The 24,992-nt window shown below is 42.8% G+C and overlaps 1 protein-coding gene across 1 annotated transcript; it reads left to right on the forward strand.

Annotated features, from left to right (window-relative positions):
• The first annotated feature begins 10,746 nt into the window (after window positions 1-10,746).
• On the forward strand, window positions 10,747-21,807 carry LOC130018092 (RNA-binding motif protein, X-linked 2-like). The gene is made up of 4 exons (XM_056108942.1): window positions 10,747-10,849; window positions 11,964-12,093; window positions 13,786-13,963; window positions 21,770-21,807. Exons 1-4 carry the CDS (start codon window positions 10,773-10,775, stop codon window positions 21,805-21,807), a joined length of 423 nt encoding a protein of 140 aa, XP_055964917.1. The 5' UTR covers window positions 10,747-10,772.
• The last annotated feature ends 3,185 nt before the right edge of the window (window positions 21,808-24,992 follow it).

Genomic DNA, 24,992 nt, shown 5'->3' on the forward strand with positions numbered 1-24,992 from the left:
TTAAACATCCATGAAATTCATTTGGAAAACAACCCCCAAGTAGTCAAAGCAACCCTAGGGGAAAAACATGGGAAGCATCACATTCCAACTTCAAAGTCTACTACAAATCTGTAGTAATTAAAATCAAATGGGACTAGAATAAGGAAAAACTCTCAGATCAATTGAAGAGAATTGAAAATTCAGAGAGCTAAAAGAAAAAAAAGTAAGAGAGACCACAAATGTCCCAAAAACAATAGAAATGAGATCTGCCTATATGGCCCCAGGAGTAATTCCTGAGTGCATAAGCCAGGAGTAACCGCTGTGCAACGCTGGATGTGACCCAAAAAGTAAAAATTTTAAAAATTAAAAATAAAGGAAACTGTACAACATTTAAAAAAAGAGGAGGACGGGGATGGTGCGATCAGGCAGGGGGCGAGGGGGAGAGGAGGGTAAGAGGAGGGGGAGAGCAGAGCAAGGAGAGGCAGAGAGGAAGACCAGGTAAAGCCACGTGGACATTAAGAGCAGAGGGAGAAGAGGGGAGAGGAGAATGAGAAAGGAAACGGGGAGGGGCAAGAGAAAAAGGGAATGGGAGGGCGAAACGGAGGGGGAAAAAATCAAAACTGTCCACGTGAGACACGTCCCGGTTCTAGTGCGCATGCGTTGCCCGCGTTAAGGCCCGACGTGCCTAATCTCTTCCGGTTTGAACGATCTCTTCCGGGGGAGCTCCAGTCCAATGGGATTGCGCGCTGAAGCCAGGCGACCGTTAAACGGCTTTTTCCGGGGGTCGTTACATCGGCATCTTGCAGCGGGAACCGGTGGAAGATGAAGTAAGCTCCGGCTGTCCTCCGTGGAGTGTGGGAGTTCGGGGCTGGAGGATTGGGATGCGGGGCGGGAGGAGCTGAGGGAAGGGGCTGGGGGAGAAGCGTCCGAGGAGGCGGGGGTTGCGAAGTCCGGACAGCGCCGAGACTCTTCCAGGGGAGCCCTAGTTGGGCGCTCTCCGTCGCCTGGCCGTTTCTTTACTCTGCGGCAACTTCCGCAGCCCGTTGACGAAAGTGAAGTTAATCAAGGAGGTCAAGGAGCGAGGGGTCCAGCTGGGGTGGCGGAGAAGGTGTCCTGGCACTCCGAGTACAAGGACAGCAGCGCCTGGATCTTCTTGGGTGAGTTCTGCCGTGGTGCGCCTCGGGTTCCCCCCAGCCTGGCTTTCGAGGGAGGGTTTCAGCCTTCCGCCTCTCTTCTCCCTGGCTCTCGCGCCGCCCCCCCCCCCCCCTCGTTTAGGTGACACCCAGCGATGGTCAGGTGTCACTCCGGGCTCTGCATTCAGCAGTTCCTTCTGGCGGTGCACACAGAACCAATGGGATGGTCCAGGGATGGTGCCAGGGATCGAACCTGGGTCAGCCTCATGCAAGACGATTGCCCTACCCGCTACACGAGCGCTCCAGTCCTGCCGACATGTATTTCTGCTTCTTATCTTGGGGGCCACACCGGGCAGTTCTCCTGGGTTTCTCCTGGCTCAATGCACGGTGTCTGGGGAATATATGGTATGCCAGAGATGGGACCCATGATTTTGGCCACGGTCACGGCAAGCGCCATACCCACGGTACTATTTCTCCGGCACCCTTATTTCTGTTCTTTTTCCAGGTTTTCATTTTTTCCCTCCTTTTCACACCCCCCATTCCCTCTTTGTCTTCCCACTCCCCCTTTCCTTTCTCATCCCCCTCTCCTCTTTTCTCCCCTCCCCTTCATGTCCACTTCCCATTCCCCTGTCCTCCTCTCCGCCTCTCCTTGCTCTCCTCTCCCCCTCCCCGTGCTCTCCGCGTCTTCTTTCCACTCCCCCTGCTCTCCCCATCCCCTTTCCTCCTCTTTTTTTAACGTTGTACAGTTTTCTTTATTTTTATTTTTTTTAACTTTTCGGTCACACTCGGCCTTGCACATGTCTCACTCCTGGCTTCTGCACTCAGGAAGTACTCCTGGGGCCATATAAGAATCTGGGAATCAAACCGGGTTGGCCACGTACAAGGCGTTTGCCCTACCTGTGCTATCGCTCAAGTCCCTGTCCTCCTCTTACCCTTCTCATCCTCTAATAATCCTCTCCCTTGTTCCTATTTCCCTTCCCCTTCTCCCCATCATCCTCTTTCCCTCTCCTCTTCCCCTTCTCTCCCCTCCTCCTCTTCCCCTTCCCTTCCCCGATTTTCTCTCTCCCACTTGCCTTTCCCATGCCTCTCTTCCCCCCACTTCTTCCCTCTCCCCTTATTCCTCCACCTTCCCCTTTTTTGCCTTCCTCCACCCCTCCCACCTCTCCCCCTTTTCTCTTCCCCATGCCCTCCCTCTTTTCTTTTTCCTTACTTTCCTCTTCCCTTTCCCCTTCCCCCCTTTGCCCTTCTCTGTTCCACCTCTGCCCCCTCTTTCCTTTCTCCTCCCCTACCCCTTACTCCTCTCTTCTCCTTCCCCCTGTTCCTCTTCAGTTTCCCCCTCCTCTCCTTGCTTTGTCTGGGACACATTCCTGGCTGCTTTGAACAATGTCATGAGTCGTACTAATAAACGCGTTTATAGAGGTTGGACATGTTTGCATGAGGATTTGCTTTGGTAAATTGCCTAAAAGTTTTCTTTATAATCCTTAGTCTGTGTGAGGTAGGGTTAGTATTTGCATATTCAAATTGATTTTGGGGGGCAAGGAGATAGTGGGTTAGGAGCGTAGATTATTAAACTAGGTCTGATGTCCCGCAGCACTAAAAACCCTGCTCACTGCTTCAACAGGTGTAGCCTTGGTGGCCCCAGAGCACTGCCAGGTGGCACTGGAGGTTCCCCAATCTGCAGTGTCAGTGCAGCACCACATCCTTGGGCCCTTCCAGTGAGTTGTTTGACCCAATATCCATGGAATGGTCCCTGGGTTCTGTTTGTAAGGCCCCTTGCAGACATTTGATTTTGAAGGTAGCTATGGTAGATAATGAGCAGATGACTTGAACAATTTTTTTTTGTATTTTGGGCACAGTGCTGCTCAGGCTTACTGCTGGTTCTATGCTCAGGGCTTCTTTCTAGTGGGGCTTGGGGAACCATCTGTGGTACAGGAAATTGAACCTGAGCAAGCTGCATACAATACAAACGCACTAATTGATCTAGTATGCTCAGGTCAACTTTATTTATTTGTATATAAACACACACATATATATGTATGTGTACACACATATGTATACACACATATGTATGCAGATACAATCATATCTATACACACAAATTTTGGTTTGGGGGCCACACCCGCTGTGCTCAGGAGTTACTCCTGGTTCTACATTCAGAGATCACTCTGGGCTTGGGGGAGTCATATTGGTTACTGAGGATCAATGTTGGGGTAAGGCTAGCATCTGCTATATTCTCCTTTACATGCTGATAATGTATTTTAAGAAATATTTGTCATGTTGGAAACTAACTCCTTTGTCTACAAAGTTTTGCTTGTGAAGGCCAGCAAGAATATTCCGGTACGGCCTTGAAACTTGCTGACCTTAGTTGCATACCACTTTACCACTTGCCATTTATGGTCCCCTGAGTACCTCTAGGAGTGATCCTTTCGCATAGCTGGATTTCGCAACATAATTGAAACAAAACATTTTAAAACCTAAAAAAAGAAATTGGGGGTTTGAGGAAAGATTATTTTGCTCCATTACTGGTTTTCTTTGTTGTTGTTGTTTTTGTATTTTTATTTTATTGAATCATCATGAGATAGATACAAGCTTTCATGTTTGGGTTACAATCACACAATGATCAAACACCCATCCCTTCACCACTGCACATTACCAACCACCAATATCCCTGGTATACCCCACCTTTCCTACCCTCCCCCTGCCTCCATGACAGACAATATTCCCCATGGTCACGGTCACGGTCCTCCCGTTGTTCACTGATTTGCTCGAGTGGGCCCAGTAACTTCTCCATGTGAGACTTGTTGTTACTGTGTTTGGCATATCGAATACATCACGGGTAGCTTGCCAGGCTCTGCTGTGCAGGCGTGATTCTCTCGGTAGCTTGCCGGGCTCTACGAGAGGGGCGGAGGAATTGAACTCGGGTCGGCCATGTTGGCTGCGTGCAAGGCAAACACCCTACCACTGTGCTGTTGCTCCACATTACTGGTTTTCTTGACCTTTCCATGTTCAAACTTAAAACTTTTTCTATACTTCTGGTGTACTGCATTCTATCAGATGGTGAGTTCAGATCCTCTTTTTTGGTAACCTCAAGGCTAGGCCTAGATCTGGTGCATAGTGCATGCTAGGTCAATGTTTGAACTGAAGTGTGATTTTTCTCTTGTAGGAAGACTTCTTTGTGAACTGACTAAAGGGGATGTTATCTGTGTCTTCTACCAGTAAGTCCGCTTTCATTTTCTGCTTCATGGATTATAGGTATCATTTTCTTCCACGATGATAAAATTTGTTTCCTTACATATTGTAGACTGACTGGCATTTCTCCAGAGGGAGAGCTCAATTCAAGTTTTTGCTTTAGTTATACCCAGGACATAGATCTAGAGCTCTCCCAGTGTGGAAAACCCAGCAACTCGTCTTGAGGCTTCTGCTCTGCTTCTTTTCCTTTTCTACTTCTTTTTTTGCAGTGCGGGGAATCCTTCCTGACTCTGCTTAGGAATCACTCTTCTATTTTCTCTATGGCTGTTTCCTTGATCTTTCATTGAGACTTTTTAAACCTGGTCCTGCGGTAGAGCCGATTAAAAGACTCCTAGAAAGCTACAGTTCCCCTACAAAGTTACTTTTTGAACCCCTACAAACTAAGGATAACAGCCCTTCTCTGCCCGCACCTGTGTGACACTTTTCACTTAGGGCAAAGTTTGCAGGATTTAGGAGGAAAAGCAAAATATTTAGGTAGCAGTTTGCTTTCTTTGTTTCCAGATAGGTGTCAGGTTACTGAGCCGACCAGATCTCCTCTGGCTGGACAGCTTAGGGGACAGTAGGTTCTGGTCAGGGGATGCGTACCATAGAGGTTAGAGGCCCATGGGAAAGAAACTTGGCAGTGTTTGTGAGAAGTGAACCATGGGTATAGGTTTTGGGCACCCCACTCAGGCTGAGAGCTCTGGCAGGAGTAGAGGTGTCTTCCTCCTAGCTTTTGGGTGTTGGGGAAATTCACAGTAGGTACAGCCCAGGATTATGTCGTTTCTTCATGGTATCTGTTCCTGGTCTAGTCTCTCATCTAGGGCTTCATCCTTGCATATCACCTGCCTGCAGACTGGTCCATGGATCCATTGATCTAGATGTTTCTATCTTGTTTCTTTTGAGTGATGGTCAGCTAGTATGTGTATTCTAGTTCTTGCTCCACCGTGCTCTTAATGAAGACCTTTTGCCATTGTTAATAATGCCGTTGAAAAATATTTTTGATTTAGATCATTTGTCTAGGGTTTGGTTCGAACAGAGTGGTTGACTATGTGGAGTTACTGTGAGGGACTTTGGAGGGTTATGGAACTGTCTTTGAAATTTCGGAAAAGTGTTTTATCTGGAGACTGAAAGCTAAGGACAACAAACAAACATTGGCAAATTCACTACAGAGTTTTGTTTTTTATTATCAGAGAATTACATTAGTAATTACAACTTGTGAAAAAAATGGTATTGAAAAGAATATAGGAAGGAGGACCAGAGAGTACAGTGGTTAGGGAAGCAGGAAAACACAATGGTAGAATTGTCTTTTAATTGTTGGCAATGTTTCCAGTAGTTTGCTGTTGTAAATTAAACCATAATATACATTTTAGTATGCAGCTCTTCTTTGTGCAATTATTGGATTAATGTTGCCAGTTTTCTCTTTACTGATTTAAATTTTTTTTTTAGTTTTGAGGCTGCACCAGTCTCTGTTTAAGTATCCTTTCTGAAGAGCTCAAGGGACCATATGAGGTGATCAAAGATGGATTGGTTTTGTGCAAGGTAAGCAGCCTGCCTGCTGTCCTCTCTCTCCAGTCCCTCTTTGCTAACTTTTAAATATTACTTTAAGATGTATTTATATTATTGTCAGATTGCTCACCATAAAGGTCTTCCAGATTTTGCCTCAATAGAATGTCCCTTTTTTCTTTATTCTAATCAGCAGAGATTTGTTATTTAAAAATATATTTGCCATTGACTTTCTTAAATTTATTTTATTAAAGACTTATGTTTTCCAAAGTCATTTGCAGTTGAGTTTTAGACATGTATTTCAAAACTTATCCTACTACTGGTGTTCTCTTATTCCCTCCCCAGCACAACCCCCAAACCCCCACACCATTGCCCCGCCTGTCAACTTGGCAAGAACATTACAAAGTTTCAGTGGTTACAGCTTAGATATAATGGGCTATTTTGGGGTCACACCCAGCAATGCTCAGGGGTTACTCCTGGCTTTGCACTCAGGTATTAGTCCTGGTGGTGCCCTGGGGACCATCTGGGATGTTGGGGATTGAACCCGGGTGGGCCGCGTGCAAGGCAAACGCCCCACCCGCTGCGGTATTGCTCAGGCCCCTAGATCCCATTTTTTTTTAAGTTTTTCTATGTACTTGCTTACTCTTTTACTTTGCTTTTAAGTTCACCATCAGTGACATTAAACATCTTTTTCATAGATCAACAGGTCTATGAAATTCCCTTTAGTATGTTATGTACTTTGCCTATTTTTTTCTAGTGGTGTGTTCCTAATTTTCATAGTGATTTTACAAGGCTCCTTGATAGACTATGCATATTAGTTTTGTTATATCATTTTATCATGACACTGTCACTGTCGCTGTCACGGTCACTGTCCTCCCTTTGTCATCGATTTGCTCGAGTCAGCCCAGGAACGTCTCCATTGGGACATTTGTTACTGTGTTTGGCATATCGAATATGTCCCTGGTAACTTGCCAGGCTTTGCCGGTTTTATCATGTATTTATTGATGTTTAAAATGTGATATATTAGGCTGGACAGAATACATAGATTAAGGTCCTTCCCTTGCATACTATTTTTAACTACAATAGTGGCTCAAATTTGGGCACTGGAGCGATAGCACAGTGGTAGGGCGTTTACCTTGCACGCAGCCAACATGGCTGACCCGAGTTCGATTCATCAGCACCTCTTGGAGAGCCCGGCAAGCTACCGAGAGTATCTCGCCCGCACGGCAGAGCCTGGCAAGCTCCCTGTGACGTATTCGATATGCCAAACACAGTAACAACAAAGTCTCCGATGGAGACGTTACTGGGCCCGCTCGAGCAATATGATTTCTTGAACACAGCTAGCAGTTGTCACTGAACTTCTCTGGGTTTCCTTCTCCAATTTGATGTGTGCTAGAACTGTGCCATCATTCTTTTTTGATGAGGAGTTTTCAATTTGAGACCTAGAAAGGCCTTTTTAACCGGTTCCTCTACTGTTTCTTTGATTTTTATCTTGAAATACCTCTTATATTCCATGTTCATGTATTTTATGCTTTTATTTCAAAACTAATACAGAAAAATTATAAAATGTAAGGAATGCCACTGTATCCCCTTAGCCAAGTCCCTGAATATTACTATTGTAACTAATTGTTATTACTATTTATACCTGTTTGACGGTTTCTGATTTTACTAAATTATCAGAGAGTCCTTTGCAAGACATGATTTGTGTGTTTGGACCATCCCTGGCGATGCTCAGGAATTACTCCTGGCTGTGCACTCAGGAATTACTCGTGGTGGTGCTTGGGGTAGCATATGGGATGCTGGGGATTGAACCTCAGTCACAAGGCAAGTGCCTTTGTACTGCTATCCAGCCCAGTACCAAAATCCTTCCGTTTGTTTTACAAAAAAAATATGCCATCAGGAAATTAACTCTGATACAGAGCTATTATCAAACCTTTCTGTTTTATTCATTTTCACCCCGTCTCAAAAAGCCCTCTTTTTGTTTCTGGGCCATATCCAGTGGTGCTTAGGGGCTACTCCCAGTACATTACTTGGGGTCGTTCTCACTGGTGCTCAGGGGACCATGTGGTGCTGGTGATCAAACCTGGATCTCCAGCATGCAATGCAGTTGTACCAGCCCTTTGAGTCATCTCCCCAGCTTGCTGATAATCTATTATTGTAGGAGAAATTGCTTTCTGGTCCTTGATCTGTCATGTAAATTATAAAAATCTCTTAGTCTTTTTAATTTTGCAGAAAGTTTTAGGGTTAATATGCTTGTCTTGAATGTGGCTGACCCTTTTTTAATCCCCAGCACCACAGATGTTCCCCTGAGTGCCTAGATTGAGCCCTGAACATAGAAAAAGCCTAGGAGTAACCCTCCAAGCACCAGTAGGTATTTATTACAGGATACAACACATTTTAGGGAGTTCATTTTTTAAAAGTTTGTGTTGAGTATTGATAACAGGGTCTCACATGTACTGTAATGCTGAGCCACCTTCCTGGCCCCTATAAATTTTAGTGCATAGAATTTTGTAATCATCACCTGAATTAGATTGAATATCAGTTCCATTACCCTCAAACTTCCTTCATGTTGTACCTTTTGTAGTCTTTCCTTTGATTTTATTTCTCTATTTTTCTTTGAGTCTGGGCACTCCCAGCTGTGCTCAGGGTTTACTCCTGGCTCTGTACTCCATGATTACTCCTGGTAGGCTCCGGGGACCATATGTGGTTTTTGTTTTCTGGTTTTGCTTTTATTTTATTGGCCATTGCCAGTGGTGCTCTGGAGTTGATATTCTTGGCTCAGTAGTCTGAAGTCATTTCCGGTAGACTCGGAACGAACTCCACCTCCCTCCCACACCGTCGTTTGATTATTTTTCATGGGAAATTGTATCATTCATTCATGTTTCTGGATTTGGAATCAGTTATAAGTGTTTCTACTCACCCACTGGTCTGATTTTTTTTCTCATTTGTATGGCTTTAGTGCCATAAATTTAAATCCCTGATCGTTTTAGATTTATTTTTATGGATTTTTTAAAGATACAGATTCAATTTGTCTTTTCAAATGACTATTTTTTGTAGCACTGTTTGTTATTTTACCCTCACAAATTGAAACATTAACCGTACCACATTTGTATACTAATTCATATATGCTTAACTTTCTTGTTTTTTTTCTTTCATTTTATTGGTTTGTCTCTTCATGAGCACATACCAACTAGTTAATCATATGAGCTCTTCCAAGTTTTTCTCGTTCTTTTTTCTTCCTTTTTGGGTCACACCCGGCAATGCACAGGGGTTACTCCTGGATTTGCACTCAGGAATTACACCTGGCGGTGCTCAAGGGACCATGTGGATTGCTGGGAATTGAACCCGGGTTGGCCACATGCAAGGGTAATGCCCTATCTGCTGTGATATCACTCCAGCTCCATTCCTAGTTATTCTTTTTTTTCTTTTCTTTTTTTTTTATTTAGTGAATCACTATGGGAAAAGTTACAAAGCTTTCAGGTTTAAGTCTCAGTCATTCAATGATCAAACACATTCCCCTTGACCAGTACTTATTTTTCACCACCAAGAACACCAATATATGAGCCACAAGAATGTTGGAAATTGTTCACAAGAATTTAATACATTCATTATTCCAGCACCAATTCCACCACCATTACACCTTCTCACCCCCATTATTTCGGATTGTCCTACTGCAACTTAAGCCTGCCTTCAAACCAAGTCCTAGATAATACATTTTGTATTACTTGTTATGAATAATGCATTAAAATGATCCAAAAATGTTTTCTTATTGGTATATGTGTGAATATTTTTGTATCTCACCCTAGAGCCATTAAGCCGAACAAGGAATATTTTTATATTTATTTAAATCTCTGTTTCTTTGGGGAGATATAAAAAGTATTACTAAAAGTACAATTTATACTTTATTTTTCTTTTGGGGTCATACCTGATGGGGCTCATGGCTTATTCCTGGCTCTGTTAGAGGTGACCCCTTGTGTCAGATCTCAGGGCCCATATGTCATACCAAGGATTAGGCCAAGTCTGTCACATTTAAGGCAAGCGCTTTGACCCCTGTACTCTCTCTCCAGCCCTGATCAAGTCCATTTTCATTATTTACTTACTCTTTGTTTTGTTTTGGCCATAGTCTGCGTGCTCCGGGCTTATTGCTGGCTCTGCATTCAGGAATTAGACCTGGCAGTGCTTGGGGGACCTTATATAGGGAATAGAACCCAGGTGGGATATGTGTAAGGCATGTGCCCTATCCACTGTACTCTTTCTCCAAACCCTCAAGTTTATTTATTTCTTTATTTTTGTTTTTGGACCATACACGGCAGCAATGCTCAGGGTTTACTCCTGGCTCTGCCCTCAGAAATTTTTCCTGGCAGTGCTTAGAAGACCATTTGGGATACTGTGGATTGAATTCATGTCTGACACTTGCAAGGCAAGTACCTTCCCTACTGTACTATTGCTCTGACCCCTGAAGTTTTTTAATTTTATTTTTCTTGCTAATTATAAATGTGGCTCCTCCTCCATTATATATTTCTAACCAATCACTGTTTGAATTCAAGAAAGTGGTTTATTTGTAATTATATCCTAGTTTTAAGAAAAATTTTAATTAGGCATTGTGATTTTTAAGTAAATCTTGGACTCTTAATTAAGAGTATTTTGGGTTTTCTATAGTACAATCACATCTAATCTTCAAACAGATATGGTTTCACCTTTTATTTCTGATTTATATGTTTTCTCCTAATTGCATTGGCAGATAACAGTACACTGCAACACTGTCCTCCCCTTGTTCGTCGATTTGCTCCAGTGGGCACCAGTAACATCTCCATTGTGGGACATGTTGTGACTGTTTTTGCCATATCAAATACGCCACAAGGAACTTGCCAGGCTCTGCCATTCGGATGGGGTACTCTTGGTAGCTTCCCGGGCTCTCCAGGAGGGATGGAGGAATCGAACCTGGGTCGGCTGTACACGCAAGGCAGACGCCCTACTCTCTATGCTATCACTTCAGCAATTAAGTAAGTAAAAAGTTCTTGGTATCACTTGAGCTGTTTTAGTACTTTCTGTTAAAGATTCTAGATTTTGGCAGAAATCTGTGTCTGATTATGTTTATAATGTATTCATCAATTTTTATTTGTTCTTTTTGTTATTTGGCACTATCCAGTGATGCCTGGGAACTTTTCCCAGCTTAGTGCTGGAGGATTACTTCTCGTGGTACCTGGGGGAGCATTTGGTACCAGGAATTGAGCATAGGTGTCCTACTTGCAAAGCATATACTGAACTCACCACTGAGTTTTCTGCTTCCTGTTTTCTTTTTCTGACTCTATTAAAAATACTAGTTTTTGTTTTCCTGCCTCACCTGGCAATACTCATGGCTTTGGGCTCAGGAATCATTCTTGGTGGTGCTCGGGAGAATGAATGAGATGCCGGGGATTGAACCTGGGTTGGCCGTGTGCAAGACAAGCACCTTACTAGCTATACTGTTGTCCCAGTGACACCGAGCTCTACTCAGAAATTACTCCTGGGTCTGTGCTCTGGGATGTGTCCTGGCAGTGATGGGTATGTTAATTTCGGTGGGAGGCATGCATTTTGAATCTTAAATACTATCACTATGTTTAAACCTTTTACCTTTCTTTTTAATTGAATCACTGTGAGATAGACCCTTACAAAGCTGTTCAAGATATAGTTTCAGTCAGTGTTCCAACACCCATCTCTCCACCAGTGTACATTTCCCAGCACCAGTGTCCCCAGTTTCCCCTCCCACCACGCTTCACCTCCCACTCTCAAGACTTCCTCTGTGGCAGGAACTTTTCTTCACTCACTTTTTAAATGGGACATTTCCTATTATATTAACTTTTTTATCTTTTTTGGAGGTGTTACACCAGTGGTGCTCAGGGATCACTCCTGGTGGGTTCAAGGAATGATATGGGGTGCTAGGGATTGAACCTGGTTGACTGCATACAAGGCAAGAGCTCTACTCACTGTCCTGCTTTAGTTCGCTTGGTATACCTTTTTGTTGTTAACCTTCATTCATCATCTGGTTCTAGCTTTGTCTTTTATAGTCAATATTTAAGTTTTGTTTTTCATCCATTCTGAACATTTTACTTCAAATAGTGTTTTTTTGGTAAATAGACATGGTGAGATCGTTAACATAAATCTGGTACGGAATAAGAAGACTGGGAAATCCAAGGGATTCTGTTTACTTTGCTATGAAGACCACCGGAGGACAATTCTGGCTGTTGACAATTTTAATGGCTTCAAGGTGAGTAAAAGTATGAAGCAGGATTTGGCTGAATGTTTCTGATGTAATGGTTTGGTTTGATTTTTCCCCTGATTCACACAGGCCCAGGGGCCACTAGGATGAGACAATAAAAGTTTCAGGGATGTGGGGAAATTGTTCTAGGAAGCAATAACATGGGCCTCTGCTCCAGTCAGCACTTTTTTCTTCCTCAGTATTAGCTATACCACCACCCACCCAGGGAGGCCTTTGTTTCTTACCTTTCCCACCTCACCACTGTATTTCTCCAGCCCAGGAGAGTTACTCTTAGAGAATTTGTCACTGATTGCACCAGTAATAAGTAGTTACAAGGACAGCATGGAATGGGGTTATAGGTTTTCATTTTATGGATCCTATATTCAAAGTCAGTCAAAGAAGGGATGGTTTTCAAAACATTTTTTCCCTCTTTGGTCATACGTAGCGATGCTCAGGGTTACTCCTGACTCTGCACTCAGGAATTACTCCTGGCCTTGCTGAGGAAACCATATGGGATGCTGGGGATCGAACCTGTATCGGCCACATGCAAGGCAAATGCCTTACCCTCTGTGCTATAACTCTGGCCCCTCAAAACTGTCTTTATTTATTTATTTATTTTGGTTTTTTTTTATGACATCTGGGGATGCACAGGGACTCCAGGCTCTACATTCAGGAATTAATTCTGGCCTTACTGGGGGGAGCATATGGGATGCTGGAAATCGAACCCAGGTCGGCCACGTGCAAGGCAAACGCCCTATCCTCTGTGCTATCTCTCCAGCCACTCAAAAATGTTTTTAAGTTGGAAATTGGATAGATGATAAGAGGTAGATTAGACTTAAAGGTAAAACTAAAATCACACCTTGTATTGGAACAATAAAAGCTAGACTTTGGGAATGTTGGGTGCCTAATGACTATAGAATTAAGTATCTATTAGAGAGTGAAGTGATCCTACAGTTGGTAGGGCTCATACCCTACTTGTGCCTTACCAGGGTTATGATCTGGACACCCTATATCATCTGAGCACATTCAGTATTGTTTCAATAACCCCCACCATCAAAAAAGAATTTTTAAGTTTATGCTTAAAAAAATGAAATGATGTTGATTAATGTGAGTGATGACTATTTTGTTGTTTGCCCAGAGTTTGTATTTAACAGCAAAAGTATCAGTGTGGGCTAGTCACAAAAATTCCTGGAGTTTTTTTTTTTTTATATCATGACATCAATGGGCTGGAGCGATAGCACAGCGGTAGGGCGTTCGCCTTACAAGCGGCCAACATGGCCGACCCGAGTTCGATTCCTCCGCCCCTCTCGGAGAGCCCGGCAAGCTACCGAGAGTATTTGATATGCCAGACACAGTAACAACAAAGTCTCCAATGGAGACGTTACTGGGCCCGCTCGAGCAAATCGACGATCAACGGGAGGGCCTTTACCTTTTACCTTTTTATGACATCAATACAGCACAAAAATATTTGTATGGCACACAGGGGTAAACTGACAGAAGATGCTAGTGCACTTGCCTCAGGGGCTCAGTAGCCCTAAGGTCTGCAGAGAAAATTGCTAGCTGGGAAAGAGTACTCAAACACAACAGTTGGGCAAACAGTGTTGGAGATTTCCCCAGAGATAGAGTTAGCAGGAAGTTTTTGTGGATCACTTCGTTTGGTAGGAGGGCTGTCTTTGCTGATGCGTCGACTTTCTGTATTAGTTCAAAGGACGAACTCCTCCAGTGGATCATGTGTCTAACTATAGGGCTCCTATGGACTCAGATGAATTGGATACTGTGTCCAGACTGCTTCAGAAGACGGGCTGTGGGGATTACACACCTACAAAAAGTTCATCTAAGGACTCTGAAGATGACAAACCAACAAAAAAACACATAAAAGGTAAAATTTTATGACCAAAAATGATTCCAGGTGGTCTTAATTTTTTTGATGAATAAAGCTGTTTATTGAACGATAAAAAGGTAAGTTTATTTTCAAATAGGAAATAAATGTTCATATAACCAAAACTGTTAAGAAATAGTGACATAACCAAAACACAGAGACAGTCTACAGAATGGGAAAGGATATTCGCCAAATACACATCTGATAAGGGGTTAATGTCAGGGATATACAAAGTACTGGTTGAACTCCACAAAAAGAAAACATTCAACCCCATCAAAAAATGGGGAGATGAAATGAATAGAAACTTTCACAAAGAAGAAATCCGAATGGCTAAAAGGCACATGGGAAAATGCTCCACATCATTAATCATCAGGGAGATGCAGATCAAAACCACAATGAGATATCACTTCACACCACAGAGACTGGCCCATATCCACAAGAACAAAAGCAACCAGTGCTGGCGCGGATGTGGTGAGAAAGGGACACTCCTTCACTGTTGGGGGAATGCCGACTGGTTCAGCCCTTTTGGAAAACAGTATGGACGATTCTCAAAAACTTAGAAATTGAGCTCCCATTTGACCCAGCAATACCACTCCTAGGAATATATCCCAGAGAGGCAAAAAAGTATAGTCGAAGTGACATCTGCAATTGTCTGTTTATTGCAACACTCTTTACAATAGGCAGAATCTGGAAAAAACCTGAGTGCCCGAGAACAGATGACTGGTTAAAGAAACATTGGTACATTTACACAATGGAGTACTATGTAGCTGTTAGAAAAGACGGAAGTCACGAAATTTGCATACAAGTGGTACTACATGGAAAGTATCATGTTAAGCAAAATGACTCAGAAAGAAAGGGATAGACATAGAAAGATTACATTCATCTGGGGAACATAAAGTAACAAAATAGGAGACTAACACCCAAGAATGGCCGAGATTAGTACCAGGAATTTTACTCCATGGCTTGGAGGCCAACCACACATACTAGGGGAAAAGGGAGCTCAGATAAAGAAGGGAACACCAAATAAAGGTGTTGGGATGATCCTCCCAGGGTGGGAGAAGCATGCGGAAGGTAGACTATAGACTAAACATGATTGTCACCCATTGACTCATTTGCAAACCACAACACCCAATAAGAGAGAGAACAAAAGGGAATACCCTGCCACAGAGGCAGGGTGGGAGGGCGGTATGGGGGGTGGGAGGGATACTGGGATCCGTGGGTATTTGATCATTGTATAATTGAAACCCAAGCACAAAAATGTGTAAGTCTGCAACTGTACCTCATGATGTCTCACTATTAAAAATTTTTTTATTAAAAAAATAGTGACTTAGTAAACTTAAGTTTATTTCAAGATACAAGTATAGAAACACAATTTTTTTCTTTTTGGTTCATACCCGGCAATACACAGGGGTTACTCCTGGCTCTGCTCTCAAGAATTACACCTGTTGGCGCTCATGTGACCATATGGGATGCTGGGAATCGAACCCAGTTCGGCAGTGTGCAAGGCAAACGCCCTACCTGCTGCGTTATTGCTCCACCCCGATACTGTTTTAATTTATCCGACTTCTCTAGAGAAACGTAAATTTAAGGAATATACTGATGGGCTTACGAACTTTCTAGAAAATCTTCTAAGACTTTTACAAAGCTCATCATTTTTAAATTGGAGGATGACGATTGGGATACTTTGACTCTTCATCTTATAAACCTTGCTGTTTTTGCTGTCTTGCCATGAATATTAATATACTATTAAAATTCAAATTATTAAACTGGATGATAATAGTACAGTGAGTGGGTTGGGTGTTTGATTTATACACAGCCAACCCAGTTTTGCACTCTTGCATACTATGTGGTCCTCCAAGCCCCACCACCCCAACTTCAAATTATTTTTGGGGGGTGGGAGTCACACCTGATGGTGCTTTGGCTTACAACTGGTTCTGCATTTGATCTAGTGTATTTAGAAAATAGGAAACTTTGGGGAGAGTTGTATGTTTTTTCATTTCCTATTTGTTCCTCCCGTCCATTTTTTTTCTCTCCAGACAAAAAGGAAAAAAAGAAAATGAAAAGCGGGAGGTACAGCCAGATCCACCAGTCTCCTCTTCATCACCCAGAAGCAAGATGCTAAAGGAAAACAATTCCCTTGACTGTAAAAAGTTCAACAGCAAGAACTCTGAAAAGGTTCAGAAGTAAGAGTCCAGGGAGGGGCTGAAGCAATACCACAGCTCCTCTGAGGTCAGGACAGCCTACCACTCTGGAGCAGAGGCCCAAGACAGGGAGCCAAAGAAGAAGCCAGACAGGAACACAGGTCCGTATGTAGGAGAGTGGAAACGGAAGAAAAGAATAGGCCTAGGGACAGAGATCAAAGGTCAGATACCCACTTTGGCTGGCAGGCACAAGGAGCGTTCTGAATGGCATGGTCGCAGGAGTAGGAGTAGGTGTAGGCTACGAGTAGGAGCGGTGATAAATCCCACAGGTATCAAAGATCCTGGCACTCCCAGGATTGGGGATCCCCTACTTCCAGAGACTACAGGCGTCACTGAGACTGCAGCCGATTGAGTTGCTTGGTAGAATTTGAGATGAAATGGTTTCTTCTTGTGTGTGTGTGTATGTGTGTGTGTGTGTGTGCGCGTGCACGCGCACGTGCGCGTGCGTGTATGTATGTAGAGTCCCATCATGAGGTACTCATGACTTCTAGCTCTGGTTTAGGGGTCAATCATGGCAGGGCTCAGAACTATATGAGGTTCCGGGGACAGAACTTAGGGCAACTGCCTGGAAGAGAAACAATCTGTACACCGAACTGTCTCTCTGGCCCCAGATTTGAACTATTTTAAGAAGCAGTTCTTAAAAAGCAAAACCAATTATTTCTCACTTTTGAATATGTAAAATCTTCTGAAGATCAAATATTTTATTCCCTTGTATATCAATCCTTGAGAGAGATGTACTCTCTATAGTCGGATGTCCTTACTTCTTTTCGAGGGGGGGCAGGTAACACCTGGCGATACTTATGGATTTCTCCTGGCTCTGTACTCAGTACTATTGACAGTTCTTGGGAGACCATGTTGGATGCCATGGGAATTGAACGCAGGTTACCTATTTGCAATCGAACGCCTAACCTGCTTTTTTATCTCTCCGTTGCCTGATGTTCTCAATTTTTAAGCGCAGTTTGTTGTCCTTGGGAATATATTTGTTACTAATCAGATTACATGTGGTAAATTGGTTCATATATAGATCCAAGAACCTATAACCCCCCTAAGAAGGATGAGAAATATTTAAGAAATAGGAAAATATCAGTTCTTGAATTTTCGTCTGTGTTGGATGACTGTCCATTTGGCAGATAAAACCGATAGAGATGTGTGACTTAATTCGGTATAAGTAGCGTGATATAGATACAGTAATGAAGCTGTTAGTCTGTTCTGTTTATGTTGAGATGTGTCTTTTCCTGAACAATTTTGTTGATACACTTCCACATATGTTCCTTGCCACTTATTTTTATTGATAAATTGACACAACAAAATTTGCCTCATACAAAAATGCAGTTTTTCAAAATTGCCTTAAAATTGGTTTGAAATATTGTGATGGTTCTGCTGTTAGCTTCAGACCTTTATATGTGTATAATTGTCACAACATCCACCACCAATCTTTGAGTGCTATCCCACCACGAAAAAGACCTTGCTGGTTCTTTCCACTACCAACTCCTTCTCTCTGAGAGTAACCATTGTGTTCCTTCAGTCTAGAAAGTTTGTTATTTTCTTTCCTTTTTACTGTTTTTGGTGAAGCAAGAGAGTTTTATTATTTTTTAAAACTCAAACTAATTTATTTTTTGGGGGGTCAGACCCGGTGAAGCTCAGGGGTTGCTGCTAGCTCTACCCTCAGTAATTACTCCTCACTGTACTCGGGAACCACATGGTTTTGTATTTTAGGCCATATCTTGCTCTGCTCAGGTCTTACTTCTGGCTTTGTACTCAGGAATCACTCCTGACAGGTTTGGGAGAAAATATGCTTTGCTGGGGACCAAACCCAGGTCTCCTGCATGCAAGGAACACACCTTACTTAAATACTCTGTCAATCCTTGAGAATTAACCATTTTGTCATAGACTCGCAGACTGTGACTCTCAGGGTTGATATCTCGGCTCTGAATTCAGGATTCCATGGTTCTGAAAGTTCCATCATTCCTTTAAGTTTCGAAGTTTATTTAAACACTGATTTACAAAGTAGCCAGTCCCAACACTGAGAAAGCCTGTAGATTTTAGTCACAAAGCCTGTAGATTTTGCACACCTGAACTTTCAGCAGGTTAATTACTGGGTAAGGCTCTGTTCTGAGAGAGTGGAGTCTCTCCAGATGCATGACTGCGATTTTGCTGTTGGAGAGTGAGCAGCTTCTGGGGCTCAGTTTGAACAGGCCCTGGGCTGGCCCCTGAGGTCTCAGCCATGCATGGGTGATAGAAGGAGTTTTGGCTGCTGCTTCATCTCTTTCATGATTTTGAGTCTCTGGAGCAAGAACAATAGATGAACCTACACGGAACGGTGGGTGATTCATGGGTTTTACTGCCAGAGCTTCTAGAAGTACCAGGGAGGTAAGGGGAAGGAGCCCATCCCAAGTCAAGATATCAGCCACAAAAACTTGCATACTTGAATTTTCAGCAAGGTAATTTCTCAGTAAGGCTCAATCCTGAAACAACGGGGTCCACTCAGAGAGAAGGCAGTGTGGGCTGGCTTTCCCACCGTGTAGAAAGTTTTCTTGCATTCACAGGATTTCTCTCCTTCATGAATCTTCTCAAGTTCAGTGAGGTTTCATTTCATGGATAATCTTTGCCTACGTTTCATGCTCTAAGGGTCTGTCTCCTTTGTAAGATATGTTGTGTATGGGGTGACCTTATTTGTTGTAAAAAGTTTTTATCCACACTTTACATTCATAGGGTTTCTCTCCTGCACGAATTATGTTGAGTGAGGTACAATTTTATCAAAAAGGTTTTCCTGCATTCTTTGCAATAAACAGGGTTTTCACGTGTATGAATTCTATATTGTTTAATGAGATATGATTATAAGGAGAAAGTTTTCCTGTTTACTTTCCATTCACAGGTTTTCTCTCCATGAATTTCATTCCTATTCAGTGAGGTATAATTTTTTTTTCTACTTGAGTCACACCTGGTGATGCACAGGGGTTACTCGTGGCTCTGCACTCAGGAATTACCCCTGGCGGTGCTCAGGAGACCATATGGAATGCTGGGAATTGAACCTGGGTTGGCCGCGTGCAAGGCAAATGCCCTACCTGCTGTGCTATCGCTCCAGCCCAATGTGAGGTATGATTTAAAAGGAGAGTTTTCCTACATGTATAGGGTCTCCTCTCATGGTTAGTGAGGTTTGATTTCAATGAGAATGTTTCCCTACATTTACAGGGTTTCTCTCCTGTGAATCCTGTTATGTTCAGTCAGTAATGACTTAATGGAGAAAGATTTCTTCCTGCATTCACTGCATTGGTAGGGTTTATCACATGTGAATTCTTATGTTTAATCAGACATGACTTACAAGAGAAAGATCTTCAGCATTCAGTACATGAATTAGGTTTCTCTGTTGTTTGAGTTCTTATGTTGAATGAGAGAGGATTTCACTGTGAATGTTTTCCAACATTTTTTTTTGTACATAGGGTTTCTCTTCTGTATGAAATCTTTCATGTGGAATTAGATCTGGCTTCATTGAGAAAGTTTTTCTACATTTTTTTATTTGTGTTTCTCTCCTGAGAGACTCTGTTTTGAGTTATCTATCATCCATGGCTCTACTCCTTGTTTTATTTTTATTTTTTCATGGCTCTACTCTTTCTTCAACTTGATGATTGCTTCAGGTGTGATGACAGAGTGTCCCAATGATTCCAGGTCCTGTAGTTTTCCAGTGTCTCCTCACTGAACAGGATCCTCTGTTCATCAGCCAGGAACTGCCATTCTTTCCACGTGAAGTTCACACGCTCCTCCTCAAAAAGCACCGTCCCCAGAGGTGATTTCATTGGTATCTTTTAGAAATTCGGTGAGCTCTTGAAGTAGAGTTGAGGAAGATTGGGAAAACTGGTATGGCTGGCTCCTGTTTTTTAAGAGTCTTATATTTATGGTTTGATCAGAAGATTGCACAGTTTCATGATCATGCCAAGTTAGAATCTTTCCTTCCTATACCTGCTGTCTGTGCTCTTCTGCTGCCTTACAACCTGTGTTTGGTACCAAGGTCTTCCAAAATAAATTTTATTGAAGCAGCCCATCATGTGGAGCGACTTTTGCCCATGATGACCCTGGCAGCTGCAAGTTCTGGTGGAAAGCGTCATTGGAATTCTGATGGGCTCTGCAGGAAATCTGTTGAAAACCAGAAGAACTGTGCCACCCCTTGAACACCAGGGTATTTTTCCGTGGTGACCTCTAACAGGGAAAGTGTATCGCTTGAGCTCTGCCCCTCATTATGCTTATCCCAAATTGATCCTCTCTGGGGAGAAGTAAACTATTCTTGGTTAATTTTAATTTTTCTGGGTGGAGGCTGGTGGAGATGGGTATACCACCAGGTCTCAGGGCTTATTCTTGATATTAAGCTCAGGAATCGATCCTTGGTGAGCTGTGTGCAGGGCAAGTTTATTAGTTCTAAGGCTATAGTGAACATCATTGAAATTGGTATGAGTATGTCAGGCAATCTGTTAAATAGTTTTTGTAGGATGGTCAGGATAATGGGGGTAATCTGCTCCCCCCCCCCCCTTGGTGAACACAAACTTTTCTTCCACTTCCTAGTTTCCTCTAATAAGGAAATTATATTTCTGGTACCCTTCACCTGTTTTGTCCCCCCCCCCCCCCCAACAATTTATCCAGCCGTGCCTGTTGTACTGGCTCTCTAGCTCTCTTTTTTAAAAATTTTTTTTAAACTCAAAAATGTAAAGCACAAAACCCTGATGTGTGTATTCCTAAGAGATTGAGTTTTTCAGAATAGCAGCTCCTTCCATCGTTGAATGAGGTGTGGAAAGAGGAAGCTAGCCACAAGCCAGTTGTGTCATGGAAAGGCTCTGGGCTTCCCCTATAGCTCCAGGACTGAATTTGAGTCAGAAACGAGCAAGGCAAACTCCCTATGCTCTGTATTCTGAATCTAGCCCCTTCTGTAATATTTTGGACAACTCGCTCATTGTTTTATTTATTTAATCATGAGCTTCTGCAATCTCACTGAAAGTGGAAAGGGAATATATAATAATATGAAACTGAAAGGAAAGCACTAGCATCAGAGGACATGAGTATGTATGGGATGGAGGGCTCCTGAGGAACAGAAGGAATGGTGTTGTGGTTTAGTTGTTTTGTTTTGTTTTGTTTTGTTTTGGGACCACACCTAGCGATGCTCATTGGTTATTCCTGACTCTAAACTCAGGACTTAATCCTGGCAGAACTTGAGGAACCATATTAGATGCTGTGGATTGAAGGTGGATTCAAGAAGTAAAAGGCAAATGTCCTACTCACTATTTAGTGCTCTTGCCCAATGTTCTGGTAGTTCTAAGAAAAATCCTAAGCCAATTCTTGTCCACAGTCTGAGATCATATTTTGGGTGCTCTTGCCATTTCAGGATGCAAAATGCTTCCTGGGTTCCACAATATTCATTTCCTATTCGAGCATTCCAAAATCTTTGTTCCTGCCATCCAACCAGTCAGTTTGATGTTGCAGGGGCAAACCTGGGAGTCTTTTGTGTTGTGTCCTGCTTTTGCCATGGACAAGATGCCAGGATTGGTGTGCTCCTAGATGAAATTCTCCTTACTCAGCATCTCCTTAATTTTTTCCTTTTTAAAAAAACTTTTAATTGTAGCCTTTGACTATCCAGTGGTTTGTGATGTGCCCTCCTAGGGCCTCACTCCTATCCCTGCATTCATGACAGGAGAATGCAGGAGTCTGGCGACCAAGTGAGAGTTCATCATCGACAGGCACAGTTTTGGGGGGAGGGTGTGGCTTGCTCCCCATGAGGGAGACCCAGTGCTCCCAGTCTTTCTGAGGCAGTTTGGACGCTTTTCAGTGATGTTGATGGCTTTTTAATTATTTATTTTCACATCTGGATGGCAGTGGTAAATGATGCGTATAGTTTTGGGCCTTTACCACTGGAAAAAAAAACCAGATAAATAATTTAATAAAAAATATATATACACCTGATGTCTTTAAGACTTGTTCTGAAAGAGACTAGGCTAGGGTTATTAAAAAGAAAGAGAGAAAAGGTATTTACTGTAGGAAGTTTCTAGAACCTGCATATGCATACGCTGCATTGGTCCCATCAGAGATACTTTTTCTGAAGCATCTGAACTTTGGGACGGTGGGGCTGGAGGAACTTAGGAGGGGTCTGTAGTGTGGAGGGGGTCCTGGGTGCAGGGGCCTCGGGCTCAGGGTCCGGGTTCAGGTCAGCGGCATAGAAGATCAGATAGACGAGCAGGGGTTTCAGCAGGTGGACCTTATCCTGCAGCTGCGCTGTGAGGGGGTCTCCCAGGATCTGAACAAGGCGCCAGTCTGCTTCTTCACGTCCTGCACGATGATGTTGCCTTGCTGCGGTCTGGCTTTCACTGTCTTGATGATCAAATCCTTGCAATTGATCAGGGACCTCCGCAGGTGCTCTGCAAAAGCTGTAGTGGTAGGTCGGTTGAAATGTTCCGCATAACATAGCCTGTTCACTTTCTTTCTTCCTTTTGGGGTCACACTCCATGGTATGGAGGTTTTTCATCTGGCTCAGTCTCAGGAATTACTCCTGATGCTGTTTGGAGGACCCTGTGGGTCAGAATCTCCTATTGATGAGTACTAATCTGCTGGTGCTGTTATTTTGGGAAAGCAGGAACTTTTGTAACCAAAGCCTTTCTTACTGGTACTAAGCAAAAAAATTCTGCTGACTTTGAAAGTCTGCACTTCCCTGCACAACTATTGGATTTTTTTCTCCTATCCCATTCCAATCCATCTGTCAGGTTTCCTCCTGCAGGCAGATCTCATTTCTGTTGTTTTTGGGACATTTGTGGACTCTCTTTTTTTTTTTAGCTCTCTGAATTTTCAATTCTTTTGAATTGATCTGAGAATTTGTTCCTTATTCCAGCCCCACAAGATTTTAATTGCTCCAGATATGTAGTACACTTTGAAGATGGAAATAACAGGTTTATGGGGTGCTCTAAAGGTACTTTTGCGCCGTCCTTCATTGCACATCAGATTTCTTTTCTCCCACATTTGGAGAAGTACATGAGGCATTGGTTGCAGTCCTGCCCTCACGTGCAGTTTTAGGAAATAGAGATGTCACTCTGAAGGTGATTGAGGTCCTTTAATTGTCTACACAGTGTGGAATGTGTCAAGGTTCTCTGTAGTCTACCTGCTGCCTAGAGAGCAGGGTCATCTTACACCATGTTATCCCTCTGCTGAATAACAGGAGGAATAATAGTACTTGGTATCTTTAATAGTGGTGACCAAGAGAGATGGATGCCTTTAAATCTTAAGGAATGTCTCTGCACAAATATTATATGAGAAGTCATTCATTACCAAAAAGGAATGACTAAAAATGATCACATCGCTGAATAAACGGTGGGTATGTTATGTTAGTTACATAACTGACTGTGGCCTCAATAAGTTGACCAATTTTGAGAGATCAGGGTCCCCAAATAGGACTCTAAAATAGAGCAGATACTTTATATATTCAGAAGAAACTTTATAAACGTTTTTTTATCTGCTTTACATTGATAAGGTTTTTCGTCAGCGTGACTTCCATATTGTTGAATTACATATTCTAGTGGGAAGATTTCCGACATGATTTACACCCCTAGGATTTCATACTGTATGAATTTGATGATGCTGAATTCTGCATGACTTTTGTGAGACTGTGTATGTTTCACATTTGAAATGTTTGTCTTCAGAGTGACTTCGATATTGTTGAATTAGATGTTTTTTCAGTGGGAAAGATTTCCTACATGCTTGCTTGCTTTGCATGCAGCCCTTCAGTTTGATGCCTGGCATCCCAGTACTCTGTCTTAACATTTGATGTTTGCTATTTTGCTGAGAGATATCAGGTGATACTGTGTTACTGTTACTGTGTTTTGCATATCGAATACATCACAGGTAGCTTGCCAGGCTCTGCTGTGAGGGCAAGATACTCTCAGTAGCTTGCCGGGCTCTCCGAGAGGGGCGGAGGAATCGAACTCGGGTCGGCCATGTTGGCTGTGTGCAAGACAAACGCCCCACCGCTGTGCTATCACTCCAGCCCTCCAGGTGATAAGTGTTTGGTATTTTCTTAATATCTTACAGACAAATACCAATTGATAAGCCTCTTGAGGATTTGACTTGCATTACCCTGATCTTTCACTTGCCTGGAATATTCTATTTTCATGATTCTAGCAAGTAAACAACTCGGAAGTCAAGAATGTAGCTTCTTTTGGAGAAGCTTGATCTGATTGGTAAGGGCCACTAGAATTTTGATTTTGCTCACTTATACTTAAGTATTTCTATAGCTGAGGCAACCCTGCATCAGGTAAGATGCTTCCCTTGTATGTGGTCGACCGGGTTTGATCTCTGGCATCTGTATAGTTGCCTGAGTGCAAAGCCAAGAGTAAGCCCTGAGCAGATTGTGCGCTGGACCGGACTGGGATTGATCCAAATCCAGCAGAGAAAATGCTGTAACTTGCATGGGATTGGATGGACTTCTCGTAAGTAAAGAGAATCAGAAAGAACAAAGGGCTCATCAAGTAGTCTCAGCTCTATGAGTTGTAAGGAAAGAAGGTGCCACCCAAGGACAGTGGAAAGAAGACCAGGAGGATTATTCCATGGTTGGAAGCCTGCCTCAAAGGCTGGAGGATTCCCAAACTCTCCCTCTTTGGGTGTTTTAATTGAATTAGATACATTTTTGTGAGAACATTTTCCTGCCTCCTCCGTGATTATTACATGCTTTACACCCCTAGGATTTCATACTGTATGAATTTGATGATGCTGAATTCTGCATGACTTTTGTGAGACTGTGTATGTTTCACATTTGAAATGTTTGTCTTCAGAGTGACTTCGATATTGTTGAATTAGATGTTTTT

The sequence above is a fragment of the Sorex fumeus genome, unplaced genomic scaffold (genome assembly GCF_029834395.1).
Source record: "Sorex fumeus unplaced genomic scaffold, SorFum_2.1 ptg000236l, whole genome shotgun sequence".
Lineage (NCBI taxonomy): Eukaryota > Metazoa > Chordata > Mammalia > Eulipotyphla > Soricidae > Sorex > Sorex fumeus.